At 29.3% G+C, this 16,431-nt stretch overlaps 1 protein-coding gene and 1 long non-coding RNA gene across 2 annotated transcripts; both read right to left on the bottom strand.

The window, feature by feature from the left end:
• Positions 1 to 878: 878 nt before the first annotated feature.
• LOC117934421 lies at positions 879 to 4,435 on the bottom strand. The gene is made up of 2 exons (XR_004654488.1): positions 4,124 to 4,435; positions 879 to 1,744 (listed from the first exon to the last, which is right to left on the bottom strand). It is a non-coding gene; the product is annotated as an uncharacterized LOC117934421 (long non-coding RNA).
• A 601-nt stretch (positions 4,436 to 5,036) lies between these two features.
• LOC117904053 (alkane hydroxylase MAH1-like) lies at positions 5,037 to 6,548 on the bottom strand. The gene has a single exon (XM_034816580.1). It carries the CDS (start codon positions 6,546 to 6,548, stop codon positions 5,037 to 5,039), a length of 1,512 nt encoding a protein of 503 aa, XP_034672471.1.
• Between the last annotated feature and the right edge of the window lie 9,883 nt (positions 6,549 to 16,431).

Raw genomic sequence — 16,431 nt, forward strand, 5'->3', positions numbered from 1 at the left:
GGCCTTTGAGTTCGTTTCCTTTTGTTGACAATTTTTTTCGAGTACTCTCAATTCAAATGAGAAGGAATGGTTAGGATGAGATTTGGTCATTGTTAGGATTTTTGGTTTAGACTTTTAGTTTGGTATACTATTAAATATTAGAAATGAATTCCTATTTGAATTGTTTCGAGTTTGAAGTTATTTAAACAATAGTGAAGTGTTAGTGTGTTAATTTTTGGAAGTTGAGTTTAGAGAATTATAATATATTTACTTTTAAAAAAAATGATTGTTTGATTCATTTGTTCTGTATGTGAAATAATTATCATGTCGTTAGAGTGAATTTTGGGCATGGCAACTTTTGATCAATATTATGACGTACTATTATTTTTTACTACTTTTTTTTAATTAAAAAAAAGTTTCAAGATCCTCTTTATTACTTAATGTCGGTTCAATTTATGGATGAAAGCCTATAATCTTCTAAAACTTATTTATGAAATTACAATAAAAGAAAAATAAAACTATATAAAAAAAAAGCCTTGGCATGCTTCACAATTTTATTTGAAGTGAATTGAATGGAAGGACCGGATGCCAATTGGTTGATGATTTTAATTCATGAAAATGCATTTATTAACCTCAACAAACATGAGATTGGCAAGTTATGGGTTTTTCTTCTCTTTGCAAATGTCAAAGTTCATGATTCATGAGACTATTCATATAGACGTATTGGTCTACAATTCACTTCTTGCCCGAGTTGAGAGTACCTGAAAAATTATTAATGAAGAAGAATAAACTCAAAACCTAATAATATATATCAATACAATTTCATGAATAAAACATTTTCAATTATAATTGCAAACAAGAGACACAATGTATAATTTTTTTCTCATAAAAATTTTTTGAATTCAAACATGCTAATACGTTCAAAACTTTTCAACAATCTAGAATCATATGTCCATGCTTCCCACAACCAAGCAAACTCTAGTCTCTTTATAGTATGACTTACCCGAATGTTTCTTACCACAAATAGAACAAATCATATATGAATTTTGCATTATTTCCTCTTTATTCTGACCCTCAATTGAAACAAACCTTTTCTATTCTTAGTTATCATGGGTACCATCACTCCTACTCCTCTTCCTTTGTTGTTCTTTATACTATTGAAGCTCCTTATTATCCTTCTCCCCTATAAGGGCTCTGTTTACAATCTTTCAATAGACACTAAGCTTCAAAATAGATATCTTGCTCTTTAGATAAGGTTTCAATCCATCCTGGAAAATCAATGTCTTTTCCTCATCTGTAGCAATCAACTTTGTAAATTTGGCTTCATATTGGGCCATCGTCATATCCCCTTGTTCTAAATGACAAACTCTCCCACCTTGTGTTGTCTAACATTATCATGGAAATACTTGTTGTAGAAAGCCTCTCTAAACTGTTTCCATGTTATAAGTTCCTGATCCTCTAAAAGTCTCTTAGTCATACACCACCAATGATATGCTTGTTTGTCTAACAGAAATGTTGCATAAGAGGTTTTTTGCTCCTTAAAGCAATCTATGACATCAAAGAATTTCTCCATCTTAAGAATCCAAGCATTTGCCTCCGTTGGATTTGACGTGCCAAAAAAATAAGGATGACCCAACTTCTTAAAGTCATCAAATGAGCTACCCTTAGAAGATGACGATTGTCCCTGAACATTAGTCTTAGCAGCTCTAACCCAACACTCAACCAAATCAGCCTAGCCATCACTTCTCACCCGAACTGAGAGTACCTGAAAAATTATCAATGAAGGGGAGTGAACACAAAGTCTAATAAGGAATATTAATATAGCTTCATGGATCAAACATTTTCAATTATGATTGCAAACAAAAGATACAATGTATAATTTTTTCTCATAAAAACTTTTAGGTTCAAACAAGGTAATACATTCAAAACTTTTCTACAAAACTCTCTCATATCCATTTCAAAATAATTTCACATCAAAACCAAATCACATACATTCAAAATATATTTATTTTGATTATCAAATAACAAATGATGCCCAATTAGGTGGGACTTTACAAATGAGTGGTTAGCCTTAAATTTGTTCCTTTTAAGTTGAACAAAACTAAAAGTCAACAATTATAACCCGTTAACTAAGGTCACAAGGTTAATTATTATAATCCGTTGATTAGGACCATATAAGTTAGAGTCAAATACTTTATTTCATTAATTCAAACTTACAAAATAAAATATCATGTCTCCATAATTTTTTTTTCAATAGTATTATTATGGAGAAACTTCAAGGATGGTGTAATGTGGTTGTGAAAATTTATGCAAGTGTATTTTAGGTTGAAAAATAATATGATGTTGTTTGAAAAATTTAAGCATTTCCCTGGGAATTCTATAACCAGCTTCCAAAAGCATTTCGTATTATAATAAGGGAATGCTTCTTAGATATTAAAGTCCAATTCTGAAGCCTGTGGTAGCCTTTGTGACCCATGAATCTGCTTAAAAATTTAAAAGAAAACAAAATGTAAACATAAATATTGAAATGCCATAAGAATATACTGTATAAATAAAAAGGTTTTCAATATGTAAGAATTATCAAAGCTCAATGTATTTCAACTTGTAAATTTCTTATCTCCCAAATCCACATGAGATGGTAATTTGTGGGTCAAGACTTTTGCAACTTTGAATTATATGAGTATGTTATACAATTCAAGGCAAAAAATTATTTACAAAGATAACAAAGATGTAGAAATAGTGATGCTTACATTAACTATGAAGGAGACCAAAATGAAGAATCAATATTTTTTAGTAAAAGTCAATCCTGAATTATGGTAAAAAGTAATGTAATTAAAAGAACTGCATCAATGGTCTCCAAGCCTCAATAATGCCTATATCTACATCTGTTATGTAGTTTGAAAACCACAGTACCATTTGACAAAAAATAAAATAAAATAAAAGTCATCTCAAATTTAAAGACTCACAAATGTAATCCGATCCTAAAAGCTGAACCCGAAAAAATGAATATTAAATAAATCCAAAGTAAAAAAGCTAACTCATCCTACTTGGCTTAAACCTTTCCAATTCTAAGAGTCATGAACCAAAAACCATTTTGAAAAATATAAAACAAAAAAAAAAACTCAGATAAATGCACAAAAATAGACACAAATAAAACTAATTAGTATAAAACCATCTCAAAACACAATTACATATCATGGCTTCTCAAATAAATTCGTGAGAAAAAATTCTAACTCAATCTAATAAACATAAATCCATATCAATTTTCAACCTAAAAACCGTAAAACAACAAAAGAACACACTCTAACCGCCTAAAATCATTCTTTAAAAGATGTAGAAACAACAAAATTAAAATCTAGTATGGTTTTAACCCTCAAACAATTCCTCAACTGAATGCTTGTTGTTTCAAAAGCATAAATTCCTCAGCTGGAAAACTAAATTTCTCAAAATAAACCCACTAATTTCAATAATGCCCACCCAAACATCCATGAAAAATTTAAACCTAGTACCACAAAGCATTAAAAAAGAAAAAGAAAAAAAAAAACAAAATCACATCAATTGTAGGTATTCCTAGAATTTGCAAAAAAAATTAGGATCAACAATTTCTAAGAGATAATCAACCAAACCACAAACCTCTATATTAGCCAAACAAAAAACTAATAAAAAAAATCTTCAATTTATTAATACAAAAAAAAAAAACAAATTTTGAGATCAATGATTTCTGAGAAATAATCAACCAACCCACAAACCTCTAAATTAACCAAACAAATAACAAATAATAATAATAATAATAATAATAATAATGATAATAAACATCTTCAATTCATTACTGTAATTGAGTTTCTATTTCAATATTAAAAATAAACAAATTTCTTACCTTCAAAATCTGAGAACATTTTCCAACAAAAAAAAAAAAGGGTTTTCGAGAAACAGTACAAAAGATTAGCAACTACATCAAATCTCTGAAAGAAGCCCTTAATTGAGAGGAATTTGCAGAGAAAGATGAAGTTTTGTATAGAAAGAAAAAGAGAATATGTAAATTTCATAGTCATGCTTCAACACACCCGCCTTTCTCAATGTGAAAAAAAAAAAAAAATTAACACAAATAAACCACCATAAATATACCAACATAAAAATATATCACCTGATGACGATGATGAAGATAGAGATTCGGAGCTAGATCTTTAGACAAAGAGGTTAGGCTTTCCCCACGCTCTCAAATCTACAACATCGATTGATGCCCACACTCTTAAATCTACGACATCGACTTGTGCAAATAAGGATTAGGGTTTGTTTCCCGGGATTATAGGGATTTTAGGGATATATGAGAAAATCACAAGTAGGATTTCACGACATTTAGGTTATTTGGATTTAGAGGAAGATCAGGGAGGGTTTATGGTTTCAAATTTGGGGTTCTTTGGCTTTAGTGCGGGTGGTGAGAAAGTGAAGAGAGAGATGTTTGGGAAATTTATGTAATTGTTTTTTTTTTAACCCTTTTGCCTCCTATCTCAACATGGATGCTAACATGGAGATTGGGTAAGGGCAAAGTGGGTATCAAAAGTCCACTCAGCACAAAGTGCACAAGAATCATATTATTTTTTATATTATTAGTTGAATATCATATTTCCTATTCTAGGGTTTTGAAATCCATATTATTTCCAAATGGCCCTCCCAAAATACAAGTTTCCCAAAAAAGACATTTTACATTATTTAAGGCCTACCAACCAAGATGTATCTTCCCACTGACATAAATAATTGAAATTTATGGGAACTTTCCCTCAACACAATCTTAAGATATACATCGTAACATTTATAGGACAATCTAGATTAAGTCTAGCTTATACTACTAAGAAAATGTACATTAATCTTTATGAGCCATCTATGCATGGCTTTTATTATACCAAAGACTTTATCAACCGTACTGATTTCCTGATACATAATCCATAATACAAGCACATTATGTAGTAATCTCCATTTAAGAGGTGGGACGAGAACTGGAAAAACCTAAAACTGCATATATATATATAGATAGAACCAAACCAGTGGAATAATTCAATTCAGGCCCATTTGTTTTTAACGCTAACCCTTAAACCATGCTTCATATGAAGAACAATGGAAACGGTAGGAACCACCCGATGCCCTTCCACCATTTGGAAATGGTAGTTATGCATGATAGCAGCAGCAACGGCCTTCATTTTAAAAAAAGCCACCTCTTTCCCCAAACAAATTCTGGGTCCTGCGCTAAACGCAAGGAACTTGTATGCTGGCTCATGTTTAGTCCTTCCTTTTCCCGTCAGCCATCTCTCGGGCTTGAATTCTAGGCAGTCTTTTCCCCATGCGCAAGCCATCCTGCCCATGGCATACGCATGAAAAATTACCTTTGTGGAAGGATCAACCCGGTGGCCACTTGGAAGGATATCTGGTTGAAGAGGAGTTCTGATCTGTAGGGGAACTGGGGGGAATAGCCTTAGAGATTCACACAATGCCCCATGCAGATAAACCAGCTTGCTTAGCTCTTCTGCATCAAATAGATGCCATTTTTCAGCTTCTTTTGCTGGTACAGCTGCTTTGAGTTCTTCAATGATCTTGGTTTCAACTGAAGGGTTTTTTGAAACAAGCCAGAAAAACCAAGAGAGAGCTGCGCTAGTTGTGTCTTTACCTGCAAGCAAGAGGCTCAAGATGTTGTCTATCAACACTTTGTCACTGGCCGATGATTGGAAGGCTTCATCTTCATTGATATATGCTGATAAAATATCAAGCCCCTCGGTTTGATTAGTTCCCATGTTCGACCTTTCTCGCATGAAGGATACATGTTCCGCTGCAAAATCATAGAGGGTTTTCTTGGCTGCAATCAAAATTCTCTCTGACCCAATACCGAGCCACCTTTGTAACTTCCAAATGCATTTTGGGTAAACATGGCGTAGAAATATCACTTTTCCAGCCTCTTCCATAGCGGATGCGAATGGAACATCTGGGAGCTCGAGGCAGAGGCTCTTGGGGTCGCACCCTGTGATCAACGCACATGTTGCATCTAGTCCAAACCTTTGGAACAAATCTTGAAAGTCCACCGCTAAGCGTTGTTGGGAAGCATGCTCCAGAACTGGGACTAGGCCATTCTCCACTTTATCCAGGGTAATATCCACTGATAACTCTTGGAACCTCTGGTGATTGAACAACGCTCGACCAATTCTTCGGTGGAAACTCCAGTCTTCTAAGTCAGAAATGAAGAGCCCATTCCCAAAAGCATCAAGCATCATCCTAAACTCAGGCCCTTTGGGAAAATTCCAGAAGTTTGTGCTCATCACATGGTGCGCGTCCGCAGGAATGCGAGTGACTAGCATATCCGTGTGAGCAAACCACAGGCCTTTTATCAGAAAGGTGCCTCCGCATCTTTCTAAAATTTCAGCACCCAGATCTAGAACCTGATCATATTGGAAAAGAATCGTTGGCAACATTCCGATGAGAGGCCAATTCCATGGGATTATATTTTTGCCTTTAAAAAATCGAAGAAGGAGCAGAAGGCAAATAACCACTAAAAGGATCTCACAGTCATAGCCTGTTAAAGCCATTGCAGTTCCAAATGAATTGCTGCATTGCTTTCAGTCTGAGCTCTATTTATGGTTGAATCCATACATGAATCACTGATCGCTGGTAACATGTATTTACCAAGGAATTGAAGGGGATAAAAGAAAAGGAAATTACAGCGACCTCAGCATCAGCTATAGTACTGGCATTGCTTGAATTTTGTCGTCTATGGGGAATTAATTCCATCGGCTGTACTTGGTAGGTGGGATATCATTTAAACGAGGAAGACCAACCACAAGCAGCACTGGAAATTAAGAAACTTGGGAATATATATAGATATTTTCATATTTGAGCTATCAAACATAATTTTGTTTTTGAAGGGTATGGATCCCTATTTTTTATGACTATTATCAAAAACTGATTTTTCCAAACTATTTTCCAAAATGTAAGAGACCCGTATATTTTACTTCGTATTTTATCCCATAAAAAATAAATATTAATTTTAGAAATCATCTTTATCTCAATTTAGAGCTCATTTTTCAGTGACTATAAGAAGCTTTTCTAACATAAAAAGTGTTTCCTAAATTTTATCAAATATTTAATATTTTTCAAACACTTTTAGAAAGTTAAAAAAACATTACTTTAAATGCACTGAATGTAAAAGCGTGTATGATAGAAATGTTTTATTTATAAAAGTGTTATAGACTAATGTACGTAATGTTTATTTTTTTAAACTTAATTTTAAATAAAAATTAAAACTAAATATGGTTTAATAATATTAAGTATTAAATTGTTTATTTTTGTAATATTTTATATCTATTAAATATTAAAAAGTAAGGAAAAATTAATATGTTATTTACTTTCAATAAAAAACTAAAAAAAAAAACCGTTTAAAACATTTTTATCATAATTACTCTTCTTATATGACCTAAAATAAGATAATTTTTTATTTTTATATCCTTAACCATAGAAATTTTAGGGGTAAGATTATAAATTGGAAATAAAGAAATAATTTAAATAAACTAAAAGAATGTAAAAAGTTATTTTCACATCATAAATCTTAGGTATAAAGTAAATTTTATAACTTTTTTTATGCAGAAATCCTTTTAGATGAGATCAGAAATGGTAGTGCAATATTGGAAGTGTAAGGTTTTGTTATTCCAATAAAATTTTAGGCTTTAAATTAATATTTTATATTCATTAATTAATTTTAAATAATTTAAATATATTTTTGGAATATTTGAAATTTAGATTATACTTTGATTTATAAAAAAAATTAATTAAATTATTAGAAATATATGAACATATGTAAATTTATTAATGGAGATAATAAAAAGCCTCAAAATTTAAATGAGTAGATGTAAACAATAAAAATAACCAAAAGAAAATAAATCATAGATGTTGGAAGTGAAAAAACCAAACAAACAAACACGTCATGCATGTGTGGAGGTTGAGAGTTGGAAAAAAAAAAAGAAGAAAAAAAAAAACATGTGGAAGCGTGTGCATGGAAAATAAAGCGTATGTAAAAAGGTGGTGGTGGTGGTGTGTGGATGCAGAATTTCCCTAAGAGTTAATATATTGATAATATATATATATTGTGGTGTGGAGAAGTGCAGTGGGGCTTGGTGTAGGCTGCTCGGAAGTAAATAAAACCAATAACCCTAAGTAAAATCATGCATGAAATGAAATTATGAAGACATGTGACGGCTGTTGGTCAAGTGCAAGTACGGAGGTTCGGCCGAAAAAAACAAAAGGAGGTACTATTCTTGATAAATATTGTAGAAAGTTTTTAAATAATAATAATAATAGTAATAGAAGGGTATAATGCAATAGGAGATTTAGTTTAAATAAATAAGAAAAGATGAGTGGATTCTTGGAATAGAATTTGGAAGAAATAAAAGTTTTATGGAAATTTGGAAACTCACTAATTACATTATTATCGGTTAAAAAGTTGAAATAGAAAATTAATACAATTATTAATTTATAGTTTTAGATAAATAGTCAATAATAATAGACATTTTCTTATATTATATTAGGTGAAAATTAAGTTCTTTAATAATAAATTATTCGGGTTTTTGAGTGTTTTTCCGAGGTAAATTAAGTTCTTATAAATTTTATAATATATATATATATATATATATATATATATATATATATATATATATAATATTTTATTGTTTCTCTATGTGGGTCTAATACATTTTGCATGAAAAATATGTGTGATAATCTTTGATTGTTTAAAATAGAAAAAAATGGAGATATTATCAATTTTTATTTATTTATTTATTTATTTTTGTGAGTTTCAATAAATGAAACAAAAATATTTTCTTATAGTTTATTTTTGTGGGATAATACAAGGGAAAGAATACCAAGGACAATCTCTTAAATACACATAAATTTGATTGACTCTAGTTTGTTTAACCCTAATCAACAAGGGTATTATTATTGACTTTTAGTTTCCTTTATGGAAATGTAATTGCTTTGAACTCCAAACTTGAGGCGTCTGCTTAGAGGTTATTAGTATTAATAATGTTTGGTTTTGGTTTCCTCCACTTTAAAAGATATAAATTTGAGGTTAGTCACTTATTTATAAAAGTCTTACTTGATTAGACAATAAAATTCCATCTAAAATCATACATCATTTGTTATTTGATAGTTAGAGTAAAGAAATTTTGAAAATATTTGATATAATTTGATATGAAATTCTTATTAGTGTAAATATAAAAAAGTATGGTTTGAAAAGTTTTGAATGTTTTAGTATATTTAAACTTAAGAGTTCTTATGAAAAGGATCGTAAATTGTGCCTCTTATTTATATTCGTGATTGAAAATTTTTTATTCATGAAACTATATCAATATTTTTTATTGGGTTTTGAGTTCATTTCCTTTTATTGACAATTTTTTTCGAGTACTCTCAATTCGAGTAAGAATGAATGATTAGGATGAGATTTGGTCATTGTTAGGATTTTTGGTTTAGACTTTTACTCTTGTATACTATTAAATATTAGAAATGAATTCCAATTTGAATTGTTTCAGGTTTGAAGATATTTAAACAAGAGTAAAGTGTTAGTGTTTTAATTTTTGGAAGTTGAGTTTAGAGAATTATAATATATTTACTTTTTAAAAAAATGATTGTTTGATTCATTTGTTCTGTATGTGAAATAATTATCGTGTCGTTAGAGTGAATTTTGGGCATGACAACTTTTGATCATGTGTTATTATTTTTTACTACTTTTTTTAATTAAAAAAATGTTTCAAGATCCTCTTTATTACTTAATGTCGGTCCAATTTATGGATGAAAGCCTATAATCTTCTAAAACTTATTTATGAAATTACAATAAAAGAAAAATAAAACTATATATATAAATAAAAAAAAGCCTTGGCATGTTTCGCAATTTTATTTGAAGTGAATTGAATGGAAGGACCGGATGCCAATTGGTTGATGATTTTAATTCATGAAAATGCATTTATTAACCTCAACAAACAGGAGATTGGCAAGTTATGGGTTTTTCTTCTCTTTGCAAATGTCAAAGTTCATGATTCATGAGACTATTCATATAGAAGTACGGGTCTACAATTCATAAAGAAGTGGTCCGACATCCAGAAGGACGAGTACCAAAGTTTTGAAGTCGAAAGCAACAATTTCAAACTTCACATGTTGTTGTCACCCCCATAACCGGACGTGGAATTCATTTCACACCCCTAGTCCAAAGGTACAAAATGTAAACGATCTATCTCTTGTAAGTTGTAATGGGATAATTTTCAATTACCAAATTCCTATTGAGGATAAAAAAATAAATAGAGTTTATAATCCTTAATTCTCAACTTTAAAATTAACATATTAACTAAAGTGTTACTTTTTAAATAATTTCATACTCAAATAATCAAAATGAGAATTAAATTTTAATATCTAAACAATGTCCAAAATAAAGTTTGAACAAAAATTCTAATAAATAAAAATTTCCCAACCTAACCACCACTTCTTGCCCGAATTGAGAGTACTTGAAAAATTATCAACGAAGAGGAATAAACTCAAAACCTAATAATGAATATCAATACAATTTATTGGATAAAATATTTTCAATTATAATTGCAAACAAGAGATACAATGTATAATTTTTTTTTCATAATTTTTTTTTTTTAATTCAAACATGTTAATATGTTCAAAACTTTTCAACAACCTAGAATCATATGTCCATACTTCCCACAACCAAAGCAAACTCTAGTATCTTTATAGCATGACTTACCCTAATAATTCTTACCACAAATAGAACAAATCACATCTGAATTTTGCACTATTTCCTCTTTATTCTGACCCTCAATTGAAACAAACCTTTTCTATTCTTAGTTATCATGGGTACCATCACTCCTACTCCTTCTCCGCTATAAGGGCTTTGTTTACAATCTCTGAATAGACATTAAGCTTCAAAATAAATATCTTGCTCTTTAGATAAGGTTTCGATCCATCCTGGAAAATTAATGTCTTTTCCTCATCTGTAGCAATCAACTTTGTAAATTTGGCTTCATATTTGGTCATCGTCATATCCCCTTGTTCTAAATGACAAACTCTCCCACCTTGTGTTGTCTAACATTATCATGGAAGTACTTCTTGTAGAAAGCCTCTCTAAACTGTTTCCATGTTATAGGTTCTTGATCCTCTAAAAGTCTCTTAGTCATACGCCACCAATGATATGCCTGTTTGTTTAACAGAAATGTTGCATAAGAGGCTTTTTGCTCCTTAAAGCAATCTATGACATCAAAGAATTTTTTCATCTTAAGAATCCAAGCCTTTGCCTCTGTTGGATTTGATGTGCCAAAAAAATAAGGATGACCCAACTTCTTAAAGTCATCAAAGGAGCTACCCTTAGAAGATGACGATTGTCCCTAAACATTAGTCTTAGGAGCTCTAACCCAACACTCAACCAAATCAGCCTAGCCATCATTTCTCACCCGAACTAAGAGTACCTAACAAATTATCAATGAAGGGGAATGAGCACAAAGTCTAATAAGGAATATCAATACAACTTCATGGATCAAACATTTTCAATTATGATTGCAAACAAAAGATACAATGTATAATCTTTTCCTCATAAAAACTTTTGAGTTCAAATAAGATACTACATTCAAAACTTTTCTACAAAACTCTCTCATATCCATTTCAAAATTTTTTTACATCAAAACTAAATCAAATACATTCAAAATATATTTACTTTGGTTATCAAATAATAAATGATGCCCAATTAGGTGGGACTTTACAAATGAGTGGTTAGCCTCAAATTTGTTCCTTTTAAGTTGAACGAAACTAAAAGTTAACAATTATAACCTATTAACTAAGGTCACAAGGTTAACTATTATAACCCATTGACTAGGACCATATAAGTCATAGTCAAATACTTTATTTCATTAATTCAAACTTACAAAATAAAATATCATGTTTCCATAATATTTTTTTCAATAGTATTATTATGGAGAAACTTCAAGGATGGTGTAATGTGGTTATGAAAATTTATGCAAGTGTATTTTAGGTTGAAAAATAATATGTTGTTGTTTGAAAGAAGTAGACATTGTTTTTTTTAAAGGCCTTTAGGTTGCAAAGGTATTTTTGGTGTCATATAGGGTATAGTGAAATTTGACATGGGCATATGTGCAGGAGAAGTTTTCTTTTGTGAAGATTCAGCTTAATGTATGGAAGAACTAATCTTAATAAAAGTTTAAATAAATTCTAGATAGTTGGATGCTAGAAAAACAATAGGCTAAATTCCTTAATTAGGAAATAAATTTGAGTAATTCTTTAGGAAAATATAATTAAGTCAACCTAATTAATGGATATTGGATATTTCTTTTGATAATTTACTCACCTAATTTTGGTATAGGGTTAAATAATAAATAAATATATACTTAAAGTATAATGATTATTAGAACTTTAGTATGAAGGATTTTCTTAGGTGGTTTATTGGAAATTTTGCAACTTTGTTCTTTTGGTATATTCAAACTCAAGTAAGGGATTCTATGAAAATATGCTTGCTTTTCTCTTATAAATGATCAAGTATATATATAAATTTTGTAACTTTTTTCCCATTGATTTGACGATTTTGTTTGCTTTACATGTGCATTTTGGTTTTCTGCTCTTAGTCAACAAAGGAAAAAATGTTAACCTTTGTTATCTAGTCAAGTAATAATGATTTGGAAACCCAATTAGTACAATAATTATTGACTTATGGTATATTATTAGATTAATTCTAGGTTTGCCCACCATATAATTAATGAAGATCCGAGGTTAATCACTTCAATAAGTTTCACTATTATGGACATTTCTGTAAGTCTTTTATATGATGAGCACTTTTGTTAACAACCATTGGTGCCCATCATATTAATAATTTTAATAGAAAATCAAATATGAATATATATATATATATATATATATATATATATATATATATATATATATATATATATATATATATATATATATATATATATATATATATATATTTCAATACTTTCTAGAACCAAATATAGTTAGTTTTATTAGGATGAAATTAGAGTAATTTAACAAATTTTCATGTAAGTATGATACGTGAACACCTTTATTTTGTATGCGATAAACAGGCAGTGTCCATTGATCGAAAAGCGCTTTCATGCATACGTTTTTCATGAAAATGCATTTATTAACATCAACTAACAGCACATTGGCAAGTTGCGGATTTTTCTTCTTTTTTCAAATGTCTAAGTTCATGATTGGGACTGCATTCATGTGAAAGTACGGACCTAAAGTTCATAAAAAAGTGGATTCGACATCTAAAAAGACGTGTACCAAGTTTTGAAGTCGAAAGCAACCATTTGAAACTACACATGCATTATCACTTAACGTCTGTCTTTAATTCTCTAGTGCGCGGCTCATCAGCTAGTCCAAAAATATAGTTTGGGGACAATAGGGATAAATTTTGGGAGCATGATTTAAATTGGGTATTATGAAAAAGAAACAAAGCAGATAAGAGAAGAAGAAAGAGAGGGCTATGTATTGTTCTCATTCACCATCATCATAAATATGAGTAGGAAGGTTTTAAATATAGGAGGCTGGAAACAAAGAGTGTTGTAATTAATCTGAAACTAATCTATAGCTAGTTTGTAACTAATTTCAGCTCACCCTCTTAGAAAAAATACGAAAACAATTGTTTAACTAACTAATAGAATTTTATTCTTCACAATTAAGAGAATCTTAATATTGGGCTTAAATTTTTTGTTGTATATAAAAAAGATAAAAGCATAATAATATAATAACCCTAAAACACGTTCTAGATATACTTTCAGGTATTATAGACAATGAAGGTGAAAGAGAAGTTGGAATTTTAGATACCAAATGAAGAAGAGAAGTTATTTCTCTTTTTTGAGAAAAATTCTTCATAAGAGTTTCATTTCAAATATTCATCTTTGGAAAATTCTAGGTACCGAAGTGGTTACCATATCTTCAAGATTTCATGAGCCTTCATCTTCTTAGAATACAATTGTTACTTTGGTTTTACAATTATTATTATTATTATTAACCTTACAGATGCTATAGAGGATGAATGTGAAAGAGAAGTGGAGATTTTAGATTTAGGTAAGGAGGAAAAGTTAAGTTTCTTTTTTTTTTTTTTTTAAAAAAAAAGAAAACTTTCTATGTAAAAATTTTATTTCAAAATATTTTTTACCCTTTTTATAATACAATTGTTACTTTGATTTTATAATAATAATAATAATAATAATAATAATAATAATAATAATTAATAGAAAAGTATGTAAATAAATAAATTGATATTTAAGCGAATTTACAATTCAGAAATTTTAAACCTAAAGTTATTTTTTATAAAAATTTGAGAAAAAAAAAAACCCTCATATGAAAGTTTGAATATGGTGCGTTGAAATATCTTATACATTGTGTTTTAGGATTTTCATTATGTATTTATTTTATAGTTTTTTCCTTAGTTTGATCGAAATTTTAATTGGCCGAATTGTGACTTCCATTTTTTTTTCCTCCATAAATGAGCACCATTAATGGAATTGTTATGAGATTATGCAGATTGTACATTAATAAGAAAATACTCCTTTAAATGATTTTCGTTATTTTAACTCTTTTATATAAAAATTAAATAATTTAACACCGCAAGAGTTTTAAATTTATTTTAATTATACTTGATTTTCTTTAATATCTTTCTTAAAAAATCAAATATGAAAAAATTATTTTTTTAACGATTTTTTTTTTACTTAATATTTTCCGAAACGAAATATAATTAATTTTATTAAAATGAAATTATAGTAATGTAGAAAATTTCAGGTAAGTATGATACTTAAGCACCTTTATTTTGAATGCAATAAACAGGCAGTGTCCATTGATCCAAAAACACTTTGATGCATACGTTTTTCTTAAACTTAAGAAATGGCTGGATTAAGGTTTTGGTTCAAAGATGGCAATTATGCATAGGCACTTACATATTGGATCAAGTGGATAATTCTGCACAAGATTTTCAGTCTTTTGGGCCATGTATGTTCCACAATTCTAGTTGAAGTCAATTCAAAGGAAGGAACGGGATGCCAATTGGCTGATGATTGTGATTCATGAAAATGCATTTATTAACCTCAACTAACAACACATCGGCAAGTTATGGATTTTTTTTTCTTTTTTTCAAATGTCAAAGTTCATGAAAATGCATTTATTAACCTCGACTAAGTTTGTTTAAAAATAAAATTTTGGGAACATAAGGATAAATTTTGGGACCGTGGGGTTACATTTTGGGGCATAATTTAAATTAGGCTTAAATTTTTTGTTATATGCAAAAAGAAAAAGAATAATAATATAATAATCCTAAAACATGTTTTGAATATACTTTCAGATACTATAAAGAACGGAGGTGAAAGAGAAGTTGAGATTTTAAATTCAAAGTGAAGAAGAAAAGTTGTTTTTCTCTTTTCAAAGAAAACTTCGATGTAAGAGTTTTATTTCAAAATATTTTTTTCTCTTTATAATACAATTGTTACTTTTGTTTTACAAATAATAATAATAATAATAATAATAATAATAATAATAATTAGAAAAGTATGTAAATAAATAAATTGATATTTAAGAATTTACAATTCAAAAACTTTAAACCTAGAGTTATTTTGATGAAAATTTGAGAAGAAGAAATTATTTCTAGGATGAAAGTGTGAGTATGGTGCATGGAAATATCCTATGGGATGTACTTTTTTTTTTTTTTTTGAGACTATAAGCACAAAAAAAAAAAATAGTTAGTGGTAAGATCAAGTCTCACACTCCTTGATGTTTTGTTATTAGAGGTAAATCCACAGGGCATTGCATATGGAGATTATAGTATTATTGTGGGGAAACTTCAAGAATAGGATAATGTGGTTATGAAAATTTATGTAAGTATATTTTATGTTGAAAAAATAATAAGATGTTTGGAAGTGGTAGGCATTTTTTTTAAAGGCTATAGGTTGCAAAGGTGTTTTTGGTGTTATATTAAGCATAATAGAGTTTGGCGTGGGCATTCGTGCATAATAAATTTTCTTTTTTAAAGATTCGCCTTAATGTATAGAAGAATTAATCTTAATAAAAGGTTAAATCAATTTTAGATAGTTGGATATCAGAAAAACATTAGGCTAAATTCCTTATAAAAGAAATATGAGTAATTCTTTAGAAAATATAATTAAGTCAACATAAGTAATGGAAATTGGATATTTCCTTAGATGAACTAATTCACCTAATTTTGATATAGGGTTGAATAATAAATACATGTATACTTAGAATATAATGATTATTAGAACTTTAGTTTGAAGGATTCCTTTGAACTTCTTAGGTGATTCATAGGAAAATTTTGCAACTTTGTTCCTTTGGTATCAAACTCAAGTAAGGGGATTCTATGAAAATGTGTTTGCTTTATATATTGTAAAT

This window comes from Vitis riparia, chromosome 17, assembly GCF_004353265.1.
Source record: "Vitis riparia cultivar Riparia Gloire de Montpellier isolate 1030 chromosome 17, EGFV_Vit.rip_1.0, whole genome shotgun sequence".
In the NCBI taxonomy this organism is placed as follows: domain Eukaryota; kingdom Viridiplantae; phylum Streptophyta; class Magnoliopsida; order Vitales; family Vitaceae; genus Vitis; species Vitis riparia.

Bases quoted from the DNA above. Each gene is read 5' to 3' on its own strand.
- LOC117904053 (XM_034816580.1), bottom strand. From the start codon at position 6,548: ATGGCTTTAACAGGCTATGACTGTGAGATCCTTTTAGTGGTTATTTGC.